Source organism: Lithobates pipiens, unplaced genomic scaffold (assembly GCF_037356315.1).
Source record: "Lithobates pipiens isolate NorthernLeopardFrog02 unplaced genomic scaffold, aLitPip1_a1.2 Scaffold_16, whole genome shotgun sequence".
Taxonomy (NCBI): Eukaryota; Metazoa; Chordata; class Amphibia; order Anura; family Ranidae; genus Lithobates; species Lithobates pipiens.
The window spans coordinates 12,542,291-12,563,684 of record NW_027507748.1 but is presented as its reverse complement, the minus strand read 5'-3'; the positions used below and the strand labels follow the sequence as shown (position 1 = coordinate 12,563,684).

At 49.4% G+C, this 21,394-nt stretch overlaps 1 protein-coding gene across 1 annotated transcript in view; it reads left to right on the top strand.

Annotated features, from left to right (window-relative positions):
• The first annotated feature begins 19,950 nt into the window (after nucleotides 1-19,950).
• SPAG17 (sperm associated antigen 17) overlaps nucleotides 19,951-21,394 on the top strand; it is a 290,551-nt gene continuing 289,107 nt past the window's right edge. The window contains exon 1 of the mRNA XM_077479578.1: nucleotides 19,951-20,101. Coding sequence (XP_077335704.1) covers nucleotides 20,000-20,101 — 102 coding nt within the window. The 5' untranslated portion in view covers nucleotides 19,951-19,999. The remainder of the gene's footprint in view (nucleotides 20,102-21,394) is intronic.

Here is a 21,394-nt window from a genome sequence, read left to right as displayed (position 1 = left end):
TTGTCTGGACCCGACTGCTCTCTTATCTGCTGCCTGCCTTGACTTCTGCCTGGACCTGACTACACTCTTACCTGCAGCTTGCCTTGACTTTTGCCTAGACCTGACTACTCTGTCTTTGCCTGCCACAACATCTCCTAGACCTATCTACTCTCTTGTCTGTTGCCTGCCTTGACTTTTGCCTGGACCTAACTACTCTCCTACCTGAAGCCTGCCCGGACCTAGCTACTCTCATCTGCCTCATTTTCTGCCTGGACATAAGTGCTCTCTTGCCTGCCACCTGCCTTGACATTTTGTCTGGACCCGACTACTCTCTTATCTGCTGCCTGCCTTGACTTTCTCCTGGACCTGACTACACTCTTACCTGCAGCTTGCCTTGACCTTTGCCTAGACCTCACTACTCTGTCTTTGCCTGCCTCAACCTCTCCTGGACCTATCTACCCTCTTGCCTGCCACCTGCCTTGACATTTTGTCTGGACCCGACTGCTCTCTTATCTGCTGCCTGCCTTGACTTCTGCCTGGACCTGACCACTCTCTTACCTGCAGCCTGCCTTGACCTTTACCTAGACCTCACTAGACGCATTGACTTCTGCTTGGACCTAACTACTCTCTTGCCTGCAGTCTGCCTGGACCTTTGCCTGTATCTGACTACTCTTATGTCTGTAGCCTGACTGGATCTCTGCTGGCCATAACTACTCTATCGTCTGACACCTACCCTACTCTCTGCCTGGACCTGACTACTCTTTTGACTGCTGCCTGCCTCAACCCCCGCCCTGACCTAACCACTATCTTGTCTTGTTCCTTGTGAACAGTCTCTTATCCAACAACCCCCTGGCGATCCTGAACTGGTGCCAGTTTGCAGCAAAGGAAATAATTTTTTTCTGCTGATCGCCTCTTGTTGGGTACTCTGTGAAGACTAACTGTTACACTGAGTCTCAGGTGAGCTGGTGTCGACCACCAGGGGGCACCGTAACATGCCCCCAGGCTTTTCTGCTTTCGTCTAGTATGTTCTGGACCCATGTTCCTGCTGGCTTTGGTGGCATCTGCAGTCCTTCTGCCATGTCCAGTTCGCTTCTTGTTCAGTACACTCCTTGGACCTACTGTTTCTACTTGGATAGGTTAGTCTTCACATGTTGGAGCAGGATGAACCTAGGGGCCATGACCCGGGGCCAGCACACAACTGATTCCAAACCTTCATGAGGGGTTCCCTGGTACCAACTGGCCCTTAGACTGTGCTGGTCATATGGAGACCCACTATTTCCCTTCAGCAGGGATCCAGGTTGGGGTAAGTCTGATGTGGAATCTGCTACTTATACAGTGTCTTGAAAAAGTATTCATACCCCTTGATACCCCTTGATATTTTCCACATTTTGTCATGTTACAACCAAAAGCGTAACTGTATTTTGTTGGGATTTTATGTGATCGACCAACACAAAGTGGCACATAATTGTGATGAAGTGGAAGGAAAATTATAAATGTTTTTCAGATATTTTTACAAATAAATATGTGAAAAGCGTGGGGGGGGGGGGGGACATTTGTATTCAGCCCCCTTTACTCTGATACTCCTAACTAAAATCGAGTGCAACCAATTGCCTTCAGAAGTTACCTAATTTGTAAATTGAGTCCACCTGTGTCAAATTTAATCTCAGTATAAAGACATCTGTCCTGTGAAGCCCTCAGAGGTTTGTTAGAGAACCTCAGTGAACAAACATCATCATGAAGGCCAAGGAACACACCAGACAGGTCAGGGATAAAGTTGTGGAGAAGTTTAATGCAGGGTTAGGTTATAAAAAAATCGACCAAGCTTTGAACATCTCACGGAGCTCTGTTCAATCCATCGTCGGAAAATGGAAAGAGTATGGCACAACTGCAAACCTACCAAGACATGGCCGTCCACCTAAACTGACCAGGCCGGGCAAGGAGAGCATTCATCAGAGAAGAGCCAAGAGGTCCATGGTAACTCTGGAGGAGCTGCAGAGATCCACAGCTCAGGGGGGAGAATCTGTCCACAGGACAACTATTAGTCGTCTCTCCACAAATCTGCCCTTTATGGAAGAGTGACAAGAAGAAAGACATTGGAGAAAGAAAGTCATAAGAAGTCCTGTTTGTAGTTTGTGAGAAGCCATGTGGGGGACACAGCAAACATGGGAAAGAAGGTGATCTGGTCAGAGGAGACCAAAATGTATCTTTTTGACCTAAAAGCAAAACGCTATTTGTGGCGGAAAACTAACACTGCACCTCACCCTGAACACACCATCCCCACCGTGAAACATGGTGGTGGCAGCATCATGTCACTGGGATTATTTTCTTCAGCAGGGACAGGGAAGCTGATCAGAGTTGATGGGAAGATGGATGGAGCCAAATAAAGGACAATCTTGGTTAGCACATTCACCTACCAGCAATAGGGTCGCTGGTTCAACCACGACACCATCTGCCTGGAGTTTGCATGTTCTCCCTGTGCCTGCGTGGGTTTTCCTCCGGGTACTCCGGTTTCCTCCCCCAATCCAAAGACATGCTGGTAGGTTAATAAGATCCTGTCGAAAAAATTGGCCAAATATGTGTATGTGTTTGTAAGCGCGTCGGGACCCCATGGGGTAAAGGACCACGCTATACTGAAGATGGTCACCAGTGGCAAAAAGCGCCCTGAGGCATAGGTAGCACCATACAAGTCATTCATTCATTCATTCAAAACCTGTTAGCCCTTGTACACACGGTCGGACGTTCCGATGGACAATGTCCGATCGGACCGTGTTGTCGGATAATCCGACTGTGTGTGGGCTCCATCGGACTGTTTTCACCGGAATATCCGACGGACAAAGTTTTAGAGCTGGGCTATAAGCCCTTGTACACACGGCCGGACATTCCGACAACCAAATCCGTCGGATTTTGTCCGAAACTGTTGAATACACACGGTCGGACAAAGTTGTCGGAAAATCCGATCGTTCAGAACGTGACGACGTTATTTCGTTACGACGGGACTACGTTCAGGCTAGTAGCCAATAGCTTTGGTCTAGGAATTTGATCTGAGCATGCGTGGCACTTTGTCCGATCGGAATTCTCTACACACAATCGGACTAAGTCCGATCGGATCATGTTGTCGGAAAGTTTTATAGGCCAGCTCTAAAACGTTGTCGGTCGGATTTTCCGACGGAAACAGTCCGATGGAGCCCACACACGGTCGGATTATCCGACAACGCGGTCCGATCGGACATTTTCCGTCGGAATGTCCGACCCGTGTGTACAAGGGCTAAAACTTTCCGACAACATGATCCGATCGGACTTAGCCCTTGTACACACGGTCGGAGAATCCGTCGGAATGTGTCCTATCGGACCGCGTTGTCGGATAATCCGACTGTGTGTGGTCTGCATCGGACTGATTCCGTCGGAATATCCGTCGGACCAAATTTTCCAACTTGCTGGAAATATTTTCCGACAAACTTCTCCGATCGGACATACTCCGATCATGTGTAGAGAATTCCGATCGGACAAAGTGCCACGCATGCTCAGATCAAATTCCTACATCAAAGCTATTGGCTACTAGCCTGAACGTAGTCCCATCGTAACGAAATTACGTCATCACGTTCTGAAAGATCGGATTTTTCGACAACTTTGTTCCGACCGTGTGTATGCAACAGTTTCGGACAAGATCCGACGGACAAAATCCGACGGATTTGGTTGTCGGAATCTCCGACCGTGTGTACAAGGGCTTAAACGTTGTCGGTTGGATATTCCGACGGAAACAGTCCAATGGAGCCCACACACGGTCGGCTTATCCGACAACACGGTCCGATCGGACATTTTCCGTCGGAATGTCCGACCGTGTGTGTACAAGGGCTAAAACTTTCCGACATCATGATCCGATCGGACTTAAGCCCCCATACACACTATCAGATTTTCTGCTGAATTTTTCCTTCAGATTTACCAAAACCATATAATATGAGGTCAAGCATTAGGAGTTTCAATGTGTATGCAATCAGGCCGGCCCTTCTACTACATGGTTTTGGTAAATCTGAAGGAAAAACTCAGCAGAAAATCTGATAGTGTGTATGGGGCTTTAGTCCGATTGTGTGTAGAGAATTCCGATCGGACAAAGTGCCACGCATGCTCAGATCAAATTCCTAGACCAAAGCTATTGGCTACTAGCCTGAACGTAGTCCCGTCTTAACGAAAATAACGTCATCACGTTCTGAACGATCGGATTTTCCGACAACTTTGTTCCGACTGTGCGTATGCAACAGTTTCAGACAAAATCAGACGGATTTGGTTGTCGGAATGTCCGACCCGTGTGTACAAGGGTTTAGAGTCTAGCATGACAAAATGTGGAAAATCTCAAGGGGTATGAATACTTTTGCAAGACACTGTAGGTCAACCTTGCCATGTCCTTTCACAACTTGCAAAAATGTTTACGGCGACTTGGCCGGGGGGGGGGGGGGGGGGGGCGTAAAAAGCGAAAGGTGATTCCAATGATCTCTATAAAAAGTCTCCCATGTCTCAGTCACTCCAGATAACGGATATGGACCACTAACTGCGCCGCGCCGCCATGAAAACGTATCCCAATTCATTTAGATTTGCACCATCAAGAAAAGAACTTGTTAATGGTGTACCAGCGAGGGGAACGTGAAACGCTCACAGGACACAATGAACTGTCCTGCCGACAGATTTATGAGCAGGAGACGTTTAATGAGACATTCCTAATAAACTGAGTGAGCCTCACCTCCCGCCGTGACCTCCATGTCCCCGCTGACAGTTATGTGACAGCGGCCTGCGCCTGTGTGCGCCGGTGATAGGCAGCTGTGCTCACCGCCTGTGTGTCAGTTATTGTATGGGGACTGACCATCTATCTTTCCTTAAAGTGGACCTTTTATTAAGTATATCGTTGTATGTTACAGCGTTTGTAAAGGCTCAAGGTTTTTATTTTTTTTACCTTCATGCACTCTATGCATAAAGGTAAAAAAAAACATCTCAATGTAGCAGCCCCCCCCCCCCCATACTTTCCCTGGCCCAATTTTCCTCCAGTGATGGGCGCGAGTGACTCGGCTCTCCGAGGACTCTCTCTCCTCATTGGCTAAGAGAGCAGTGGGAGCCATTGGCAGGCATGTACTGGCCATCGGGACTACCGGGAGTTTCCCGGTGGGCCAATGGCTCAGTGGGCCACTCTGATGTAAGGGGGCTGGTGATGGGCCACTCTGATGCAAGGGGGCTACTGATGGGACACTCTGATGTAAGGGGGCTGCTGGTGGGACACTCTGATGTAAGGGGGCTGCTGATGGGACACTCTGATGCAAGGGGGCTGCTGATGGGACACTCTGATGTAAGGGGGCTTCTGATGGGACACTCTGATGTAAGGGGGTGCTGATGGGACACTCTGATGTAAGGGGGCTGGTGATGGGACACTCTGATGTAAGGGGTGCTGATGGGACACTCTGATGTAAGGGGGTGCTGATGGGACACTCTGATGTAAGGGGGTTGCTCATGGGGCACTCTGATGTAAGGGGGTACTGATGGGACACTTTGATGTAAGGGGGCTGGTAATGGGACACTCTGATGTAAGGGGATGCTGATGGGACACTCTGTTGTAAGGGGGCTGGTAATGGGACACTCTGATGTAAGGGGGTGCTGATGAGACACTCTGATGTAAGGGAGTTGCTCATGGGGCACTCTGATGTAAGGGGGTGCTGATGGGACACTTTGATGTAAGGGGGCTGGTAATGGGACACTCTGATGTAAGGGGCTGGTGATGGGACACTCTGATGTAAGGGGGCTGGTAATGGGACACTCTGATGTAAGGGGGTGCTGGGACAGTCTGTTGTAAGGGGGCTGGTGATGGGACATTCTGATGTAAAGGGGCTGCTGATGGGACACTCAAAATGCAAGTGTGCGGGTCTGGATGAAGTCCAGGGCCACATTTCTGTCCCAGTCCAGCCCTGGCCATTGTTAATCACAGCCAGGGCCTGGACAAGGGGTGGGCAGGAAGCGCCTGGCTGCCCTGGGCACTGTGGTATCATGTGAGGTGGGGGGGGGCACCACAAGGAAATTGGGGGGGAGGGGATTTGTGTTGGAAAGGAGGATTTGGGGGGAGCAGCAGGTAACAAGTATTGTTCTAGGAGGGGAATTGGGGGGTATGCTAAAATTTAAGGGGAGAAGGAATGGGGGGGGAAGAAGATTTGTGCTAGGAGGGATGATTGGGGCGCTTTGTGCTGGAAGGAGGGATTTGCAGTGGGGTTATTGGGAGGGGCAATTTTAGGGGTAGATAATATGTGGTAGGAGGAGTGATTTTTTTTGGGGGGGGGCACTTGAATTGGGGGAATGGAGGGGGGTAAGATTTGTGCTGGGAGGGGGGATTTCAGCAGGGGAACAGAATTGCACTGGGAGGAGGGGGAATTTATGCTTAGGGGGGTGAAAAAGATTAGTGCTCAGTTTTTTTTTTTGGGGGGGGGGAGGTTTGATGACACATAATGCTCATACACATTGGGGGCGGGGGGCGCAGTTTGGCGTGTGTGCCCTGGGCTCTGGATGACCTTGTCCCGGCACTGATCACAGCCAGCGAGCCAATGAGGAGAGAGAGGGGGGGATGGGGCCGAGCCACAGCTCTGTGTGGATGGACATGCAGAGCCGTGGTTCGGGAGCGAGCTTGCTTGCTCTGGGGGCATTTGGCGGGGACGGAGGAGCATGGTGCAGGTAGGTATAACATGTTTGTTATTTTTTTACTTATCTGAGCGCCGCCGAGTCACTAAGAGACAGACCGCCGCGTGCACGGTGCAAACGCGCATGAGCCCACTGCGGGCTCTTAAAAAAGCCTGCACTTCTAATTTCAAACACCCTGCTGATGTCTCATATGATGGAGACAGCCATAAAACTTCATAGCAAAAGGCAACTCTCTGGCAAGAGGCATTTGGAATTCCCACAGAAGCAACTGCCTCCTGTTTTCTCACTAAGCCATTTCGCTGGATCATTTGGGACTGCTCGGTTTTTGGGACTGCGGGGTGCTCTGGGACCACCTGGGGAGAGGAAAAAAGTATTTAAAGGATCCCCATGTAGGAAGTCTTTTCCTTGTTGAACATACACTATTGGCAGACCGATCCTCTGAAGAAGACCCTTGCAATATGGGTTGAAACGCGTCAGAAAATCTTTTATACTGTCGACATTTTATTATTAGTGTTGCTATGAAACTCCTGTCTGCAAGTGTATGTTTTGTTTGGTTTTAATTTTCCTACTGGAGCTCATTTTTTAACCATCATGTTATGCCCTTTGGGACTACTAATAAACAACTCTTTTTTTAATACAATATTGAGTAATTTTTTCACCTTGCTGCCTAAAAACCCCACTTTGGGGGAACCTTTCTCCCGTGTCACTTACCATGTGATACACCTCCCAACTAGCCATCCCTTGTATGTTGGTCTGCCGTATTGTACAGACTTTTCTCCTTTTTTCAAGGGCTCTGATGAAGAGGGGACCCCCTCGAAACACGTCAGCCCACCTTTAAGTGCTAGCACTTGCATGCGCATGTTCTACTTTTAGACTTTTCATTTCTAATGTGTGTATTTTGTAACCCAGCTTTTATGAATACGTAGGAATTTTTTCTATATGCATTTATCCGTTTTTGTATACTTCTGTCTCGTTCTGATTTCATGGTTTCTGACACTCACCTTCCAACATGTCCGTTTGTCTACTATCCAGGTCATCCCGGAAGCCTGGCAGCTCCCCGCCTTAAATGCTCCCACAACGCCCAACGAGTGCCGCCAAGTCACAACGAGACAGGCCTTCGATCATGCGCTTTCCACCTCTTTTCTTCCACTTGGCGCATGAGCAAAGGCCTTTCTCGTGGTGACTTGGCGGCACTCGTTGGGCGTTGTGGGAGAATGTAAGGCGGGGAGCCACCAGGCTACCGGGATGACCTGGATAGTAGATATACAAACGGACATGTTGGAAGGTGAATGTCAGAAACCATGAAATCAGGCCGAGACAGAAGTACAGTTAAATGACACTTGTTTAATAATAAAAGTAAAAAGAACAAACGTAGTCAAAACATAGCCGGAGTTCAGTAACCGGAACGGATAGTCAGCCAAGCCAGAAGTCAGGGATCAATGTAGTGGAACAGCAAGCAGGATCTGGAGCCAGAAGGGATGTCAGTAAAGCAAGCCTTGAACAGGATCACAGGAGATTAAAGGAGATAAACAAATTACAACTTCAAACAACTCGCCATGCCTCTTCCTAAAAACCTTGGACAGTCTATTTTCCAAAAAAGGGGGTCATTTGGGGGGTGTATTTGTCCTGGCATTTTTCGGACCTCCAGAAATGAGATTAGCTGTCAGTACATCAGAATTTATAAAGTTTCAGATATATATATATCCCATATAAGAAAAAAAAAAAAAAAAAATATATATATATATATATATATATATATATATATATATATCTTCAATATATATGTTTGTGGACTCTATAACTTTCCTACAGACTAAATAATATACACTGATTTGTTTTATTTTCACCAAAGAGATTGAGCAATTTTTGTTTTTTAATGTATTTATTTTTATTTATTTATTATTTAACGATTATTTATTTGCCAAAATGTATAACAGAAAACTGCTTTTTTTTTTTTTTCGAAATTTTTGGTCTTTTTTTTTATTCCGTTTATTTAGCAAACAATAAAATCCAGTGTCTAAATACCACCAAAAGAATTCTATTTGTGTGAAAAAAATATTAAAAATGTCACGTGTGTACAGTGTTACACGACCGCGCAATTGTCATTCAAAGTGTGAGTGCGCTGAAATCTGAAAGTTGGCCTGGGCAGGAAGTGGAGGGGTGGGGGGGGGGGTGTAGTGCCCGGGATTGAAGGGGTTAAAATATGGTCGTTTAGCCGATTAATTTTTATCTGCGGCTGCCCAGACGAGCGCGGAGGCGGCTGAGGGAAAGTTCTTTCGGCGTTCCCCTCGGGAAGCGCACAGTAGAGGCGGTGACGGATGGCGCTAATAAGCGTCACATTAGGCACCTCTTCAACCTTAAATACTTCCAAGCTGCCCCCCCCCGACAGCTGGGGACCTTCGCGCCACGCTCTGACACATGGCGGCACATGTTGTCGGATCTTTGGGCGGCGTGTTGATGGAGTCCTGTCACACCGAGCGCTCGCGCTGGGAATTGAGGCCGTTATCGCTGGAAGAGACCGGTGACAAACACAATTACCTTCCTGACCCTTCCGTCCCAACACGCTAACAACATCGCGCGTTAATAACCGCACTCAAGGCAGCTATTCGCTAAGCGGCGGAAGTTTTTACCATCGTTCGTCCGCAGGTCTTATGATAAAGGTTCAGTTACAGCTGGTGAAAATACATTTTCAACACCTTCCCGCCCGGCCAATAGCGAAATAACGGCCGGAGCGGGGGTTTCGTTGTTCTGCCAACGTTCATGCGGCGTCCTTCAGAACAAGCCGCCCGTGGGCGCCCATCAGGTGCGGTGTGTGGCTCTGATATACCGCAATCTCCGATCTCGGTATAGAGCCTATCACATTGGCTGTTTACCATGTGATCAGCTGTGTCCAATCACAGTGTAAATAGGGAGTGCCGGTTATCGGCATTCCTCTACTCGGGGTGAGAGCGTGTGAGTAGAGGAGAGTCGATAAGCTGCTCTCCTAACAGGGGATCTGCACTGATAATCAGTGCATTGATTATCAGTGCAGTCCCATCAGCGATCCATGCCAGTGCCCATCAGTGGTGCCTGTCAATGCCTTGTCATCAGTTTTGCATATTAGTGCTACTATCAGTGTCCATTAGGGCTGCATATCAGTGTCGCCTATCAGTGTCGCCTCATCAGTGCCGCCTCATCAGTGCCCATCAGTAGTGCCATTCAGTGCCCATCAGTGATGCCTGTCAATGCCTCCTCATCAGTGCCATCTATCAGTGCCACCTATCAGTGTCCATCAGTGTCGCCTCTCAGTGTCTAGCAGTGCCCATCAGTGCTCCATATCAGTGTTGCCTATCAGTGCTCATCAGTGTCGCCTATCAGTACCCATCAGTGTCACCTCTCAGTGCCCATCAGATCTGCATGTCAGTGCCGCCTATCAGCGCCCATTAGTTCTGCATATCAGTGTTGCCTCTCAGTGCCTATCAGTGTTCGTCAGTGCTACATATCAGTGCGGCCTATCAGTGCCCATCAGTTTGTCCTATAAGTGCCGCCTATCAGTGCCCATCAGTGCTGCATATCAGTACCACCTATCAGTGCCCATCAGTGCTGCATATCAGTGTCACTATCAGTGCCGCCTCTCAGTGCTCATCAGTGTCACCTATCAGTGCCTATCAGTTCTGCATATCAGTGCCGCCTCAATGGTGCCCATCAGTGGTGCCATTCAGTGCCCATCAGTAATGTCTGTCAATGCCTCCTCATCAGTGCCACCTATCAGTGCCTTCTATCAGTGCTGCATATCAGTGTCACCTATCAGTGCCACCTCTTAGTGCCCATCAGTTTCACCTCTCAATGCCTATCAGTACCCATCAGATCTGCATATCAGTGTCGCTATCAGTGCCGCCTCTCATTGCTCATCAGTGTCACACCTATCAGTGCCTATCAGTTCTGAATATCAGTGCCGCCTCAATGGTGCCCATCAGTGGTGCCATTCAGTGCCCATCAGTGATGCCTGTCAATGCCTCCTCATCAGTGTCACCTATCAGTGCTGCATATCAGTGTCGACTATCAGTGCCACCTCTCAGTGCCCATCAGTGTCGCCTCTCAATGCCTATCAGTACCCATCAGATCTGCATATCAGTGTCGCTATCAGTGCCGCCTCTCATTGCTCATCAGTGTCACCTATCAGTGCCTATCAGTTCTGCATATCAGTGTCACCCCAATGGTGCCCATCAGTGGTGCCATTCAGTGCCCATCAGTGACGCCTGTCAATGCCTCCTCATCAGTGCCAGTTATCAGTGTCGACTATCATTGCCACCTCTCAGTGCCCATCAGTGTCGCCTCTCAATGCCTATCAGTGCCCATCAGATCTGCATATCAGTGCCGCCCAGGCCCGGACTGGGACAAAAAATAGGCCCGGGCATTTTGGATTGAGCAGCCCCTAACATGTTAATCGGCCCCTTCACCACTCTCTACCCTGGCGGATTTCCTGGGAGAGGGGAGGGGGGGACTGGGCAGAGGTGTGGTGGGGGGAGGCGAGGGGGGACCAGGAAAGAGCATGGGGAGTGGAGAGCACAGGGGGGCGGCAGAGAGCATGGGGGATTGGAAAACATAGGGGGGCGACGGAGAACATGGGGGAATGTGGAGAGCACAGGGGGGCAGCAGAGAGCATGGGGGAATGTGGAGAGAACAGGGGGGTGGCATAGAGCGGGGGGAATGTGGAGAGCACAGGGGGGCAGCAGAGAGCATGGGGGATTGTGGAGAGCACAGGGGTGTGGCGGAGAGCATCCAGGCTTTTCAGGATCAGGGAGGCCATGCAGCGTAGGTTAGCTGAGGCATTCGTTCCGGAGTCCTCTGGATCACTAAGGACAACATGATCCACAGCCACCTCCTCCCAGCCACGTACAAGTCCACGGGTTTCTTGGGACTGTAAATCATCCCTAAAAGACTGCTGCTGCTGCTGCTGATGCTGAGTGCCAGGCTCCACCTCCATGCTGACACAATCATCCTCCTCCTCCTCATCCTCGTCCTCTTCCTGTGTGATTGGTGGGACAGCAGGAACACTGTCTGGATAAAGGGGGCCTTGAGAGGTAAGGAAGTCCTCCTCTTCCTGCCTCTGTTCTGCCTCAAGTGCCCTGTCCATTATTCCACGCAGCGTATGCTCCAAGAGGTGGACAAGGGGTATACATGCACTGTCACTGCTCACCATCCTTGTGGCCTCCTCAAACGGTGACAGGACAGTGCATGCATCCCTGATCATGTCCCACTGGCGTGGTGAGAAAAAAACTAACTCCCCTGACCCTCTCCTGCAGCCACTGCAGCATGGCCAACGTTGAGTTCCACCTGGTGGGCATGTCACATATAAGGCGGTTCTTGGGCAGGTTCAACTCCTTTTGGAGCTCAGCCAGCTGAGCACGGGCAGAAAGGTCTGTGCAACGTGTTCCCAGAGACTGGGAGGTTACAAACTCCTGGTCCTGGACAACGTGTTGCTGAGGCTTCAGTCAGTCACAGAAGGAGTGGTGGAGAAGGTGGCCATCTGACCGATGCGTTCAGACAATTTTATAGTCGGCAGCCCCAAGGTATGATCGGTTCCAGCAACCATCGCCAGCGTCTGATTTACATGGTGCAGGAATACCTAGGGGCAAGGTCAGACTTGGACACCTTTCCCACCGAAAATCCTCTGGCTTACTGGGTCTTGAGGATGGATCACTGGCCAGAGCTTGCACAGTATGCAATTGAGCTACTGGCCTGTCCTGCATCCAGCGTTCTTTCGGAACGCACCTTCAGTGGCTTTGTAACCGATCACAGGGTGCGCCTGTCCACCGACTCAGTTGATCAACTGACCTTCATAAAGATGAATCAGTCTTGGATCACCCACAGCTACCAAGAACCTGAAGCTGATGTAACTGAATAATTTTTTTGGAAATGTCACATCCCTTCAAGACTGCCTATGCTGATGCTGAGTGACTGTCCTGTTATGTTGACTGACTATCCTCTTCCTCCTCAATGATCATGCTAATATCTTGGAAGCACATTTTTGGTTCTGGGTGATGCCACCAGTCCAATTTTGTAGCCCCTGTTTAACAGGGGTGTTTAATTACAATTTTTGATGCAATGCTTTGCAGCAGGGCTCATTCCTGCACTCCAAATAGAGTATATGGGAGAGGTTGCAGTGTCGTGGCACCAGCACCAGTGCCTAAGGCCCAATTTTTCAGCCCCTGTTTAATAGGGGTATGCAATTACAATTCTTGATATAATATTTCACAGCAGGGCCTGTTCCTGCACCCACCAAGAGGAACTGTAAGGACTTATAGTGTTGTGGCACCACCACCAAAACCACCAAAGGCCCAATTTTTCTACCACTGTTCAACAATGGCATGTAATTACATTTCTTGATATAATTGTTCACAGCAGGGCGCTCCAGCACCCACCAAGAGTCACTTTGAGGACTTACAATGTTCTGGCAACACCAACACCTTGTTCCGCCATTTCTGCAGAGCATATAGGGCAGGCCCCTACTTTCAAACATCCAACTTACAAACATCTCCTACTTGCAAACGGAAGGAGACAACAGGAAGTGAGATGAAAAAAGACAGATGGCAAAAAAAATTATACAGGGGTGATAACCCTTCCCTATGTTTTCCAAAAAACTTAAAAATTGATTTTTTGACTGGAGCTACACTTTAAAAATGTACCAGTTCAAAATTACAAACAGATTCAACTTAACACAACAAACCTACACAGTCCCTGTCTTGTTTACACTGCCTGTCTACTGCTGTTCTGAGTATATAGGGCCTGGGGGCCACACGCCTTTCATTTTTTTAATATGGATACGGGGTTCCCTTAATATCCGTACAAGACCCAAATAGGCTGGTAATGGGCAGGGAGGGCTACCCATGCCATTTTTCTCAATGATTTTCATCCATATTGCCGGAACCAGATATTACATTAAAACCGCAAGCAGTTTTAAATGACTTTTTTTCAGTTTAATGTCATTTTGTGCAGGGACTGTTCTAAACACGGGAAACACGTGGCACTTCACAGGCATACTACAGACACCCCCGAGGCACCATATTTAAAGGAATATTTCACTTTTTTTTTTCACTTTAATCGTCATTAAAATCAGTGTTCCCAAAAAAACAGGCATTTAAAAAAAAAAAATGGCATTGATCCATGTCCCCTGGGGCAGGAGCCAGGCCCCCAAACCCTTTTTAGGATAGTATCTTGCATATTAGCCATTAAAATGATCACTTTTTATTTCGAACGTTCGAGTCCCATAGACTTCAATGGGGTTCTAAAATTTTCGGTCCGTTCGAAAGTTCTGGTGCAAACCGAACCGGGGGGGGGGGGATGGGGGGTGTTCGGCTCATCCCTAGTTATGAGGAAAGGTTGTGAGCTCTGAACTTATTCTCTCTGGAGAAGAGACGCCTGAGAGGGGATATGATTTCAATATACAAACACCATTAAAGTCTATGGGACACGAACATGAAAAATCAAAAGTGCTAATTTTAAAGGCTTATATGCAAGTTTGGGGGCCCGGGTCATGCCCCAAGGGACATGTATCAGCACAATTTTTTTTTAAAGTGAAAAAATGAAACATTCCTTTAAATTTCGTACCTGGGGGGTGTCTATAGTATGCCTGTAAAGTGGCGCATTTTTTCCCGTGTTTAGAACAGTCCCTGCACAAAATGATATTTCTAAAGGAAAAATTATCATTTAGAACTGATCACGGCTTTAATGAATTTTCAGTTTTCACAAAATATAGATAAGTAAACGGGTGTCCCTGCCCCCCCTCTGACACCACGGGGTAGCCATAGGGAAGTCTCCGTGGCATCAGAAGGGGCGGGGTCACCTGGGTACGTCACCGGGTGGCCCCGCCCTCAGTTATATAAGAACTGTCACAAGCAAAGAAGCGTCAGGTGGCAGGAGCCTCCCATTGAGGCGGATGGGTCTTGGATTTATTTTTTTTTTTTCGGTCTGTTGACAGAGTGATAGAAGAAGATGAATGGACATCGTGGGACATTTTTATGTTTTAATAAAGGACTTGTCCCAAGCTGTGTTTTGTCATTTTTAACATTTTGACACTTTTTTTTTGTGAAATGGTAGGGGTACATTTGTACCCCGATACCCTTTCACCCGGGGGGAGGCCGAGATCTGGGGGGCACCCTGTTAAAGGGGGCTTGTAGATTCCAATAAGCCCCCCACCCGCAGACCCCCACTACCACCGGGCAAGGGTTGTGGGGATGAGGCCCTTGTCCCCATCAACATGGGGACCAGGTGCTATGGGGGGTTACCCCAAAGCACCCTCATGTTGAGGGCATGTGGCCTCCCTGGTACGGTTCAGGAGGGGGGGGACTCTCTCGCCCCGCCCCCCCCCTCTTTTCCTGCGGGCTGCCAGGTTGCGTGTTTGAATAAGGGTCTGGTATGGATTTTGAGGGGGACCCCTATGCCATTTTTTCTACATTTTGGCGCAGGGTTCCTCTTAAAATCCATACCAGACTTCAGGTCTGGTTTGGATTTTGGGGGGGGGGGCTCTACGCCATTTTTTTAAAATTTGGCGCTGGGTTCTCCTTAATTTCCATATCAGACCCAAAAGGCTTGGTATGGATTTTAGGGGGACCCCCACTCATTTTTTTTTTTACATTTTGGTTTCCCCTTAATATTCATACCAGACCCAAAGGGCCTGGCAATGGACTGGGGGGGGGGGGGAGATCCTATGCTCTTTTTTTCAATGAGTTTTATCTATATTGCCGAGACCCGACAATTCATTACAGCCGTGATCAGTTTTAAATGACTTTTTTCCTTTAGAAATGTCATTTTGCTGTGGTGTTGTTCTAAACACGGGAAAATATGCGGCACTTTACAGGCATACTATAGACACCCCCCAGGTATTAAATTTAAAGGAATATTTCATTTTCATTGTTTCACTTTAAGCATTGAAAGAAAAAAAATCACCTCTCCCGAAAAAACGGCCGGCTTTAAAAAAAAAGTTTGCATTGTTACATGTTCACTGGGGCAGGACCTGTTCTTTCCAAAGCCATCACAGTGTGCTCATATAAAATGAACTACATTTCCCAGCATCCCCAGACACGCTGAGCCTTGTAGTCCCACAGCAGAACTCAGATCCTGACTCCCCCTCCTCCATCCATTTATTCTCTGATGAAAGGGGATATCAAGGTTTCCGCTCCTCTTCCCCGCGTTCCCTTTGTACCTCATTACAGCCATTATTCAAATTCCACGTCACGTCGGCCCCTTTGATTTTCCTGCCACTCACCCGGAGAGTCGGGTTTCCGCCGAAACCCCCAAACGGCCGACCGCAGCAAACTGCAAGCCATTAAACGTCATCTGTCCGCCGTCACCTTTCACCCCCAAAAAAATCCTCCGACAATTCCCGCTCTTCCCACCTCCACCTTTGATCACGGCGAAACGCCGACTTCACAGCGAATTCCACAACCGTTCGGGGATTCGGGGGGTGACGGCCGTGGGGGGGGGGGGAAAGGGGGAAATTTCTGTATTTAGTGATAGATAATATGTGACAACATGGGGGCACCCCGCTGCGGGGGGACACTCAGCCCACAGCCGCTCGCTTTTCAGGGTCCATCCTTCAATTCTAAAATGTTCTAAATTCCAGGGAAATGTAAGAAATTGAAGCAGAAACAATGTATCTTATTCCCTATGTACAGAAACAATGTATCTTATTATTTGTGTACAGAAACAATGTATCTTATTCCCTATGTACAGAAACAATGTATCTTATTCCCTATGTACAGAAACAATGTATCTTATTCCCTATGTACAGAAACAATGTATCTTATTCCCTATGTACAGAAACAATGTATCTTATTATTTGTGTACAGAAACAATGTATCTTATTATCTGTGTACAGAAACAATGTATCTTATTATTTGTGTACAGAAACAATGTATCTTATTATTTGTGTACAGAAACAATGTATCTTATTATCTGTGTACAGAAACAATGGTCAAACAGCGGTCTCCAAACTTTTTTTTAACAAAGGGTCAGTCTACTGTCCTTCAGACTTTGGAAGGGCCCGGACTGTGACCAGTGGGAGTAGAAAAAGTCCTGGCATCAGCAATAGTGCCCCATCATTGGTGACAGTGGGAGGAATAGTGCCCCATCATTGGTGACAGTGGGAGAAATAGTGCCCCATCATTGGTGACAGTGGGAGAAATAGTGCCCCATCATTGGTGACAGTGGAAAGGAATAGTGCCCCAACATTGGTGACAGTGGGAGGAATAGTGCCCCAACATTGGTGACAGTGGGAGGAATAGTGCCCCATCATTGGTGACAGTGGGAGGAATAGTGCCCCATCATTAGTGACAGTGGGAGAAATAGTGCCCCATCATTGGTGACAGTGGGAGGAATAGTGCCCCATCATTGGTGTCACTGGAAAGAATGCTGCCCCATCATTGGTGTCACTGGAAGGAATAGTGCCCCATCATTGGTGTCTATGGGAGGAATAGTGTCCCATCATTGGTGTCAGTGGGAGGAATAGTGCCCCATCACTGGTGTCAGTGGGAGGAATAGTGCCCCATCATTGGTGTCAGTGGGAGGAATAGTGCCCCATCATTGGTGTCAGTGGGAGGAATAGTACCCTATCATTGGTATCAGTGGGAGGAATAGTGCTCCATTATTGGTGTCAGTGGGAGGAATAGTGCCCCATCATTGGTGTCAGTGGGAGGAATAGCGATCCATCATTGGTGTCAGTGGGAGGAATAGTGCTCCATCATTGGTGTCAGTGGGAGGAATAGTGCCCCATCATTGGTGTCAGTGGGAGGAATAGTGCCCCATCATTGGTGTTAGTGGGAGGAATAGCGATCCATCATTGGTGTCAGTGGGAGGAATAGTGCTCCATCATTGGTGTCAGTGGGAGGAATAGTGCTCCATCATTGGTGTCAGTGGGAGGAATAGTGCCCCATCATTGGTGTCAGTGGGAGGAATAGTGCCCCATCATTGGTGTCAGTGGGAGGAATTGCGATCCATCATTGGTGTCAGTGGGAGGAATAGTGCTCCATCATTGGTATCAGTGGGAGGAATAGTGCCCCATCATTGGTGTCAGTGGGAGGAATAGTGCCCCATCATTGGTCTCAGTGGGAGGAATAGTGCCCCATCACTGGTATCAGTGGGAGGAATAGTACCCCATCATTGGTATCAGTGGGAGGAATAGTGCTCCATCATTGGTGTCAGTGGGAGGAATAGTGCCCCATCATTGGTGTCAGTGGGAGGAATAGTGCCCCATCATTGGTCTCAGTGGGAGGAATAGTGCCCCATCACTGGTATCAGTGGGAGGAATAGTGCCACATCATTGGTGTCAGTGGGAGGAATAGTGCCCCATCATTGGTATCAGTGGGAGGAATAGTGCCCCATCATTGGTATCAGTGGGAGGAATAGTGCCCCATCATTGATATCAGTGCTGACCAGGTTCAACACACAGGAAGTGATGGAAAATCTACAATAGAGACACAAGGATGAAAATTGTTTTGTAGTATTTTGTAGATCACTAGTTCTGGGATTCCATCACTTTGCAGGGATTTCCTCTAACTTCCTGTTTTTGCTATGGGACAGAAAGTGAGGGGAAATCTCCTAAATGGGGACACAGGGGACAGGCGAATTAATCCTCCCTTACTCTATCCTAAATGGGGGGGGGGGGGGGAGTGTTGCCTTTAGTTTTACTTTAACCACTTCCTGACCGCGCTATAGCTCAATAATGATTGCTACAACACGGTCGTTCAGTTATGGGGGGGCATCATATGATGTGCCCCTGTGATCATGCCTGCTGCGGAGTGCGGGCGCCATGCACTGTGATCAATGTGTCCTTAGTACACAACTGATCACAGATCAGGGTAAAGGGCCAATCACAGCAGCCCTTTACCATGTTTCCAATGACAGCTTATCATGATGAGAACAAACTTGCCCGTTATCAGCATCCCTTTCCTGATATTCCTATGCTGAGATGAGAGGAGAGGAGAGGAGAGGAGAGGAGAGCTGATAACCAGTTTGTGTTAAAGGGACATCTACACTGATAATCAGTGCAGTGCCAACAGTGCCCACTAGTGCTGCCAATAAGTGCCCACCAGTGCTGCCAATCAGTGCCGCCAATCACTGCCTACCAGTGCTGCCAATCAGTGACCACCAGTGCCTCTCATCATTGCCCATCAGTGACTACAAGTGCTGCCAATCAGTGCCCACCAGTGCTGCCAATCAGTGCCCACCAGTGCTGCCAATCAGTGCCGCCAATCACTGCCTACCAGTGCTGCCAATCAGTGCCTACCAGTGCTGCCAATCAGTGCCCACCAGTGCTGCCAATCAGTGCCTACCAGTGCTGCCAATCAGTGCCCACCAGTGCTGCCAATCAGTGAAGGAGAAAAATGAGCTGTTTGCAGAATTTTAGCACAAACTGAGAAATGTTGGGGGAAGTTTTGTTTCAGTATTTGGTGATTTCTTATTTGTTCAGCAAAATATAAAACCTCCCAGAAGGTGATTAAAATGGAAGTAAACCCTTCCAAACAACTTTGACCTACAGGTAAGCCTAGATTAAGGCTTACCTGTAGGTCCAAGTAATATCTCCTAAACCTATATGGTTTAGGAGATATTTGCCCGAAAATGGGCACCGCTGTCTACGGCGCATGCGCCGTAGACAGCGGCGCGCAGGCGCACTAAATGCGGCAAGTCCAAGAATGGATTTGCCAAATTTGTCTACTCCCGTGCGCATGCGCGGGAGTGACGTCATCGCGGCTCCGGCGAATGGCAGCGTCGGAGCTCCGAGACGCGACTCCCGTGCGCATGCGCGGGAGTGACGTCATCGCGGCTTCTCCGCTGTCATTCGTCGGAGCTGCGAGAGACGCCACAACCAAGATGGATGCGGCGGACTACAGGTGACAGCGGCGACTTCGCTGGCTCCTGTGTCAGGTAAGTGACACATAATGAGCTACTATGCGATGCATAGTAGTCCATTATGCTTTACCTTTGCAGGGAAAAAAAGAGGAAGTAAACCCATCAGGGTTTACTTCCTCTTTAAATATCAACCAAAAGAAAACTCTATTTGTGTGAAGAAAATGATAAAAATGTGTTCTGAGTACAGAGAGACCTATGACCGAGTGATTGTCATCCAAAGTGTGACAGCGCTGAAGGCTGATTGGTGTGGGCAGGAAGGGGGCGGGAATAGAAGATCCGGTAATGGTACCGCCCCCCGTATAATCAGAGAGAGGAGAAAGTGAGGAGATCCGACCGCGGAGAGCGCCGTACAGACACAGCACAGGGGCGGGGACACTGAGGAGGAGGAGGGCGGAGCAGAGAGGGTGTCCTAATCACGTGCGCAGTTGCTAGGTGACGGGCGGCGTCCCGGAAGTACACAGCACATAGGATGGCCCCGAAGAGAACGAAGAGCTCCGTCCCCTCCAACCCGACCACCGGAGCCCCGGGGAGAGCCTGGGAGAGCGGCCTGATCACCGCCCGACTAGAGGAGGTAAGAGGGAGGACTACAACTCTGCACTGCACACTGCCTGCGTACCCCACCGGAGACTACAACTCCCCCCATCAGAGACTACAACTCCCACCACCCCCCACCAGAGACTACAACCCCCACCACCCCCCACCAGAGACTACAACCCCCACCACCCCCCACCGGAGACTACAACTCCCACCAGAGACTACAACCCCCACCACCCCCCACCAGAGACTACAATTCACACCAGAGACTACAACCCCTACCACCCCCCACCGGAGACTACAACCCCCACCACCCCCCACCGGAGACTACAACCCCCACCATGCCCCACCAGAGACTACAACCCCCACCATGCCCCACCGGAGACTACAACTTCCACCACCCCCACCAGAGACTACAACGCCCACCATCCCCCGCCAGGCACTACAACGCCCAGCACTGCCCGAACCACTCCCAGCTATGCAGGAATACAACTCCCAGCATCCGCCACTTGGCTTCATAATGTCCCACCATTCCCATCTACTACAACCTACTACAAGTATCCTTATACAGGAAGTACAACTCCCAGCATCCCCATTAGAGATCTACATACAGGTTTCTGTGCTCCCAGCACAGTGACAGAGCTCTCATAGACAGTTCTGTGCCTCTAGTCATGACTTGGAGCCAACAGGACCGTCATGTGACCAGTGTGACAGCCAATCACAGTCCCCCCACCAGGCATATAGACCAGATAAAGGGATGCCAGGAAGGGGCATCCCATGATGGGAAGGGGGGTAGAGATGGTTGTTGGAAAAAAAGCATTTAGTGGTGTCCTCCTTCCCCAATTCCACCCCGTGGTGTCCTCCTTCCCCAATTCCACCCCGTGGTGTCCTCCTTCCCCAATTCCACCCCGTGGCGTCCTCCTTCCCCAATTCCACCCCGTGGCGTCCTCCTTGCCCAATTCCACCCCGTGGCGTCCTCCTTGCCCAATTCCACCCCGTGGCGTCCTCCTTGCCCAATTCCACCCCGTGGCGTCCTCCTTGCCCAATTCCACCCCGTGGCGTCCTCCTTGCCCAATTCCACCCCGTGGCGTCCTCCTTGCCCAATTCCACCCCGTGGCGTCCTCCTTGCCCAATTCCACCCCGTGGCGTCCTCCTTGCCCAATTCCACCCCGTGGCGTCCTCCTTGCCCAATTCCACCCCGTGGCGTCCTCCTTGCCCAATTCCACCCCGTGGCGTCCTCCTTGCCCAATTCCACCCCGTGGCGTCCTCCTTGCCCAATTCCACCCCGTGGCGTCCTCCTTGCCCAATTCCACCCCGTGGCGTCCTCCTT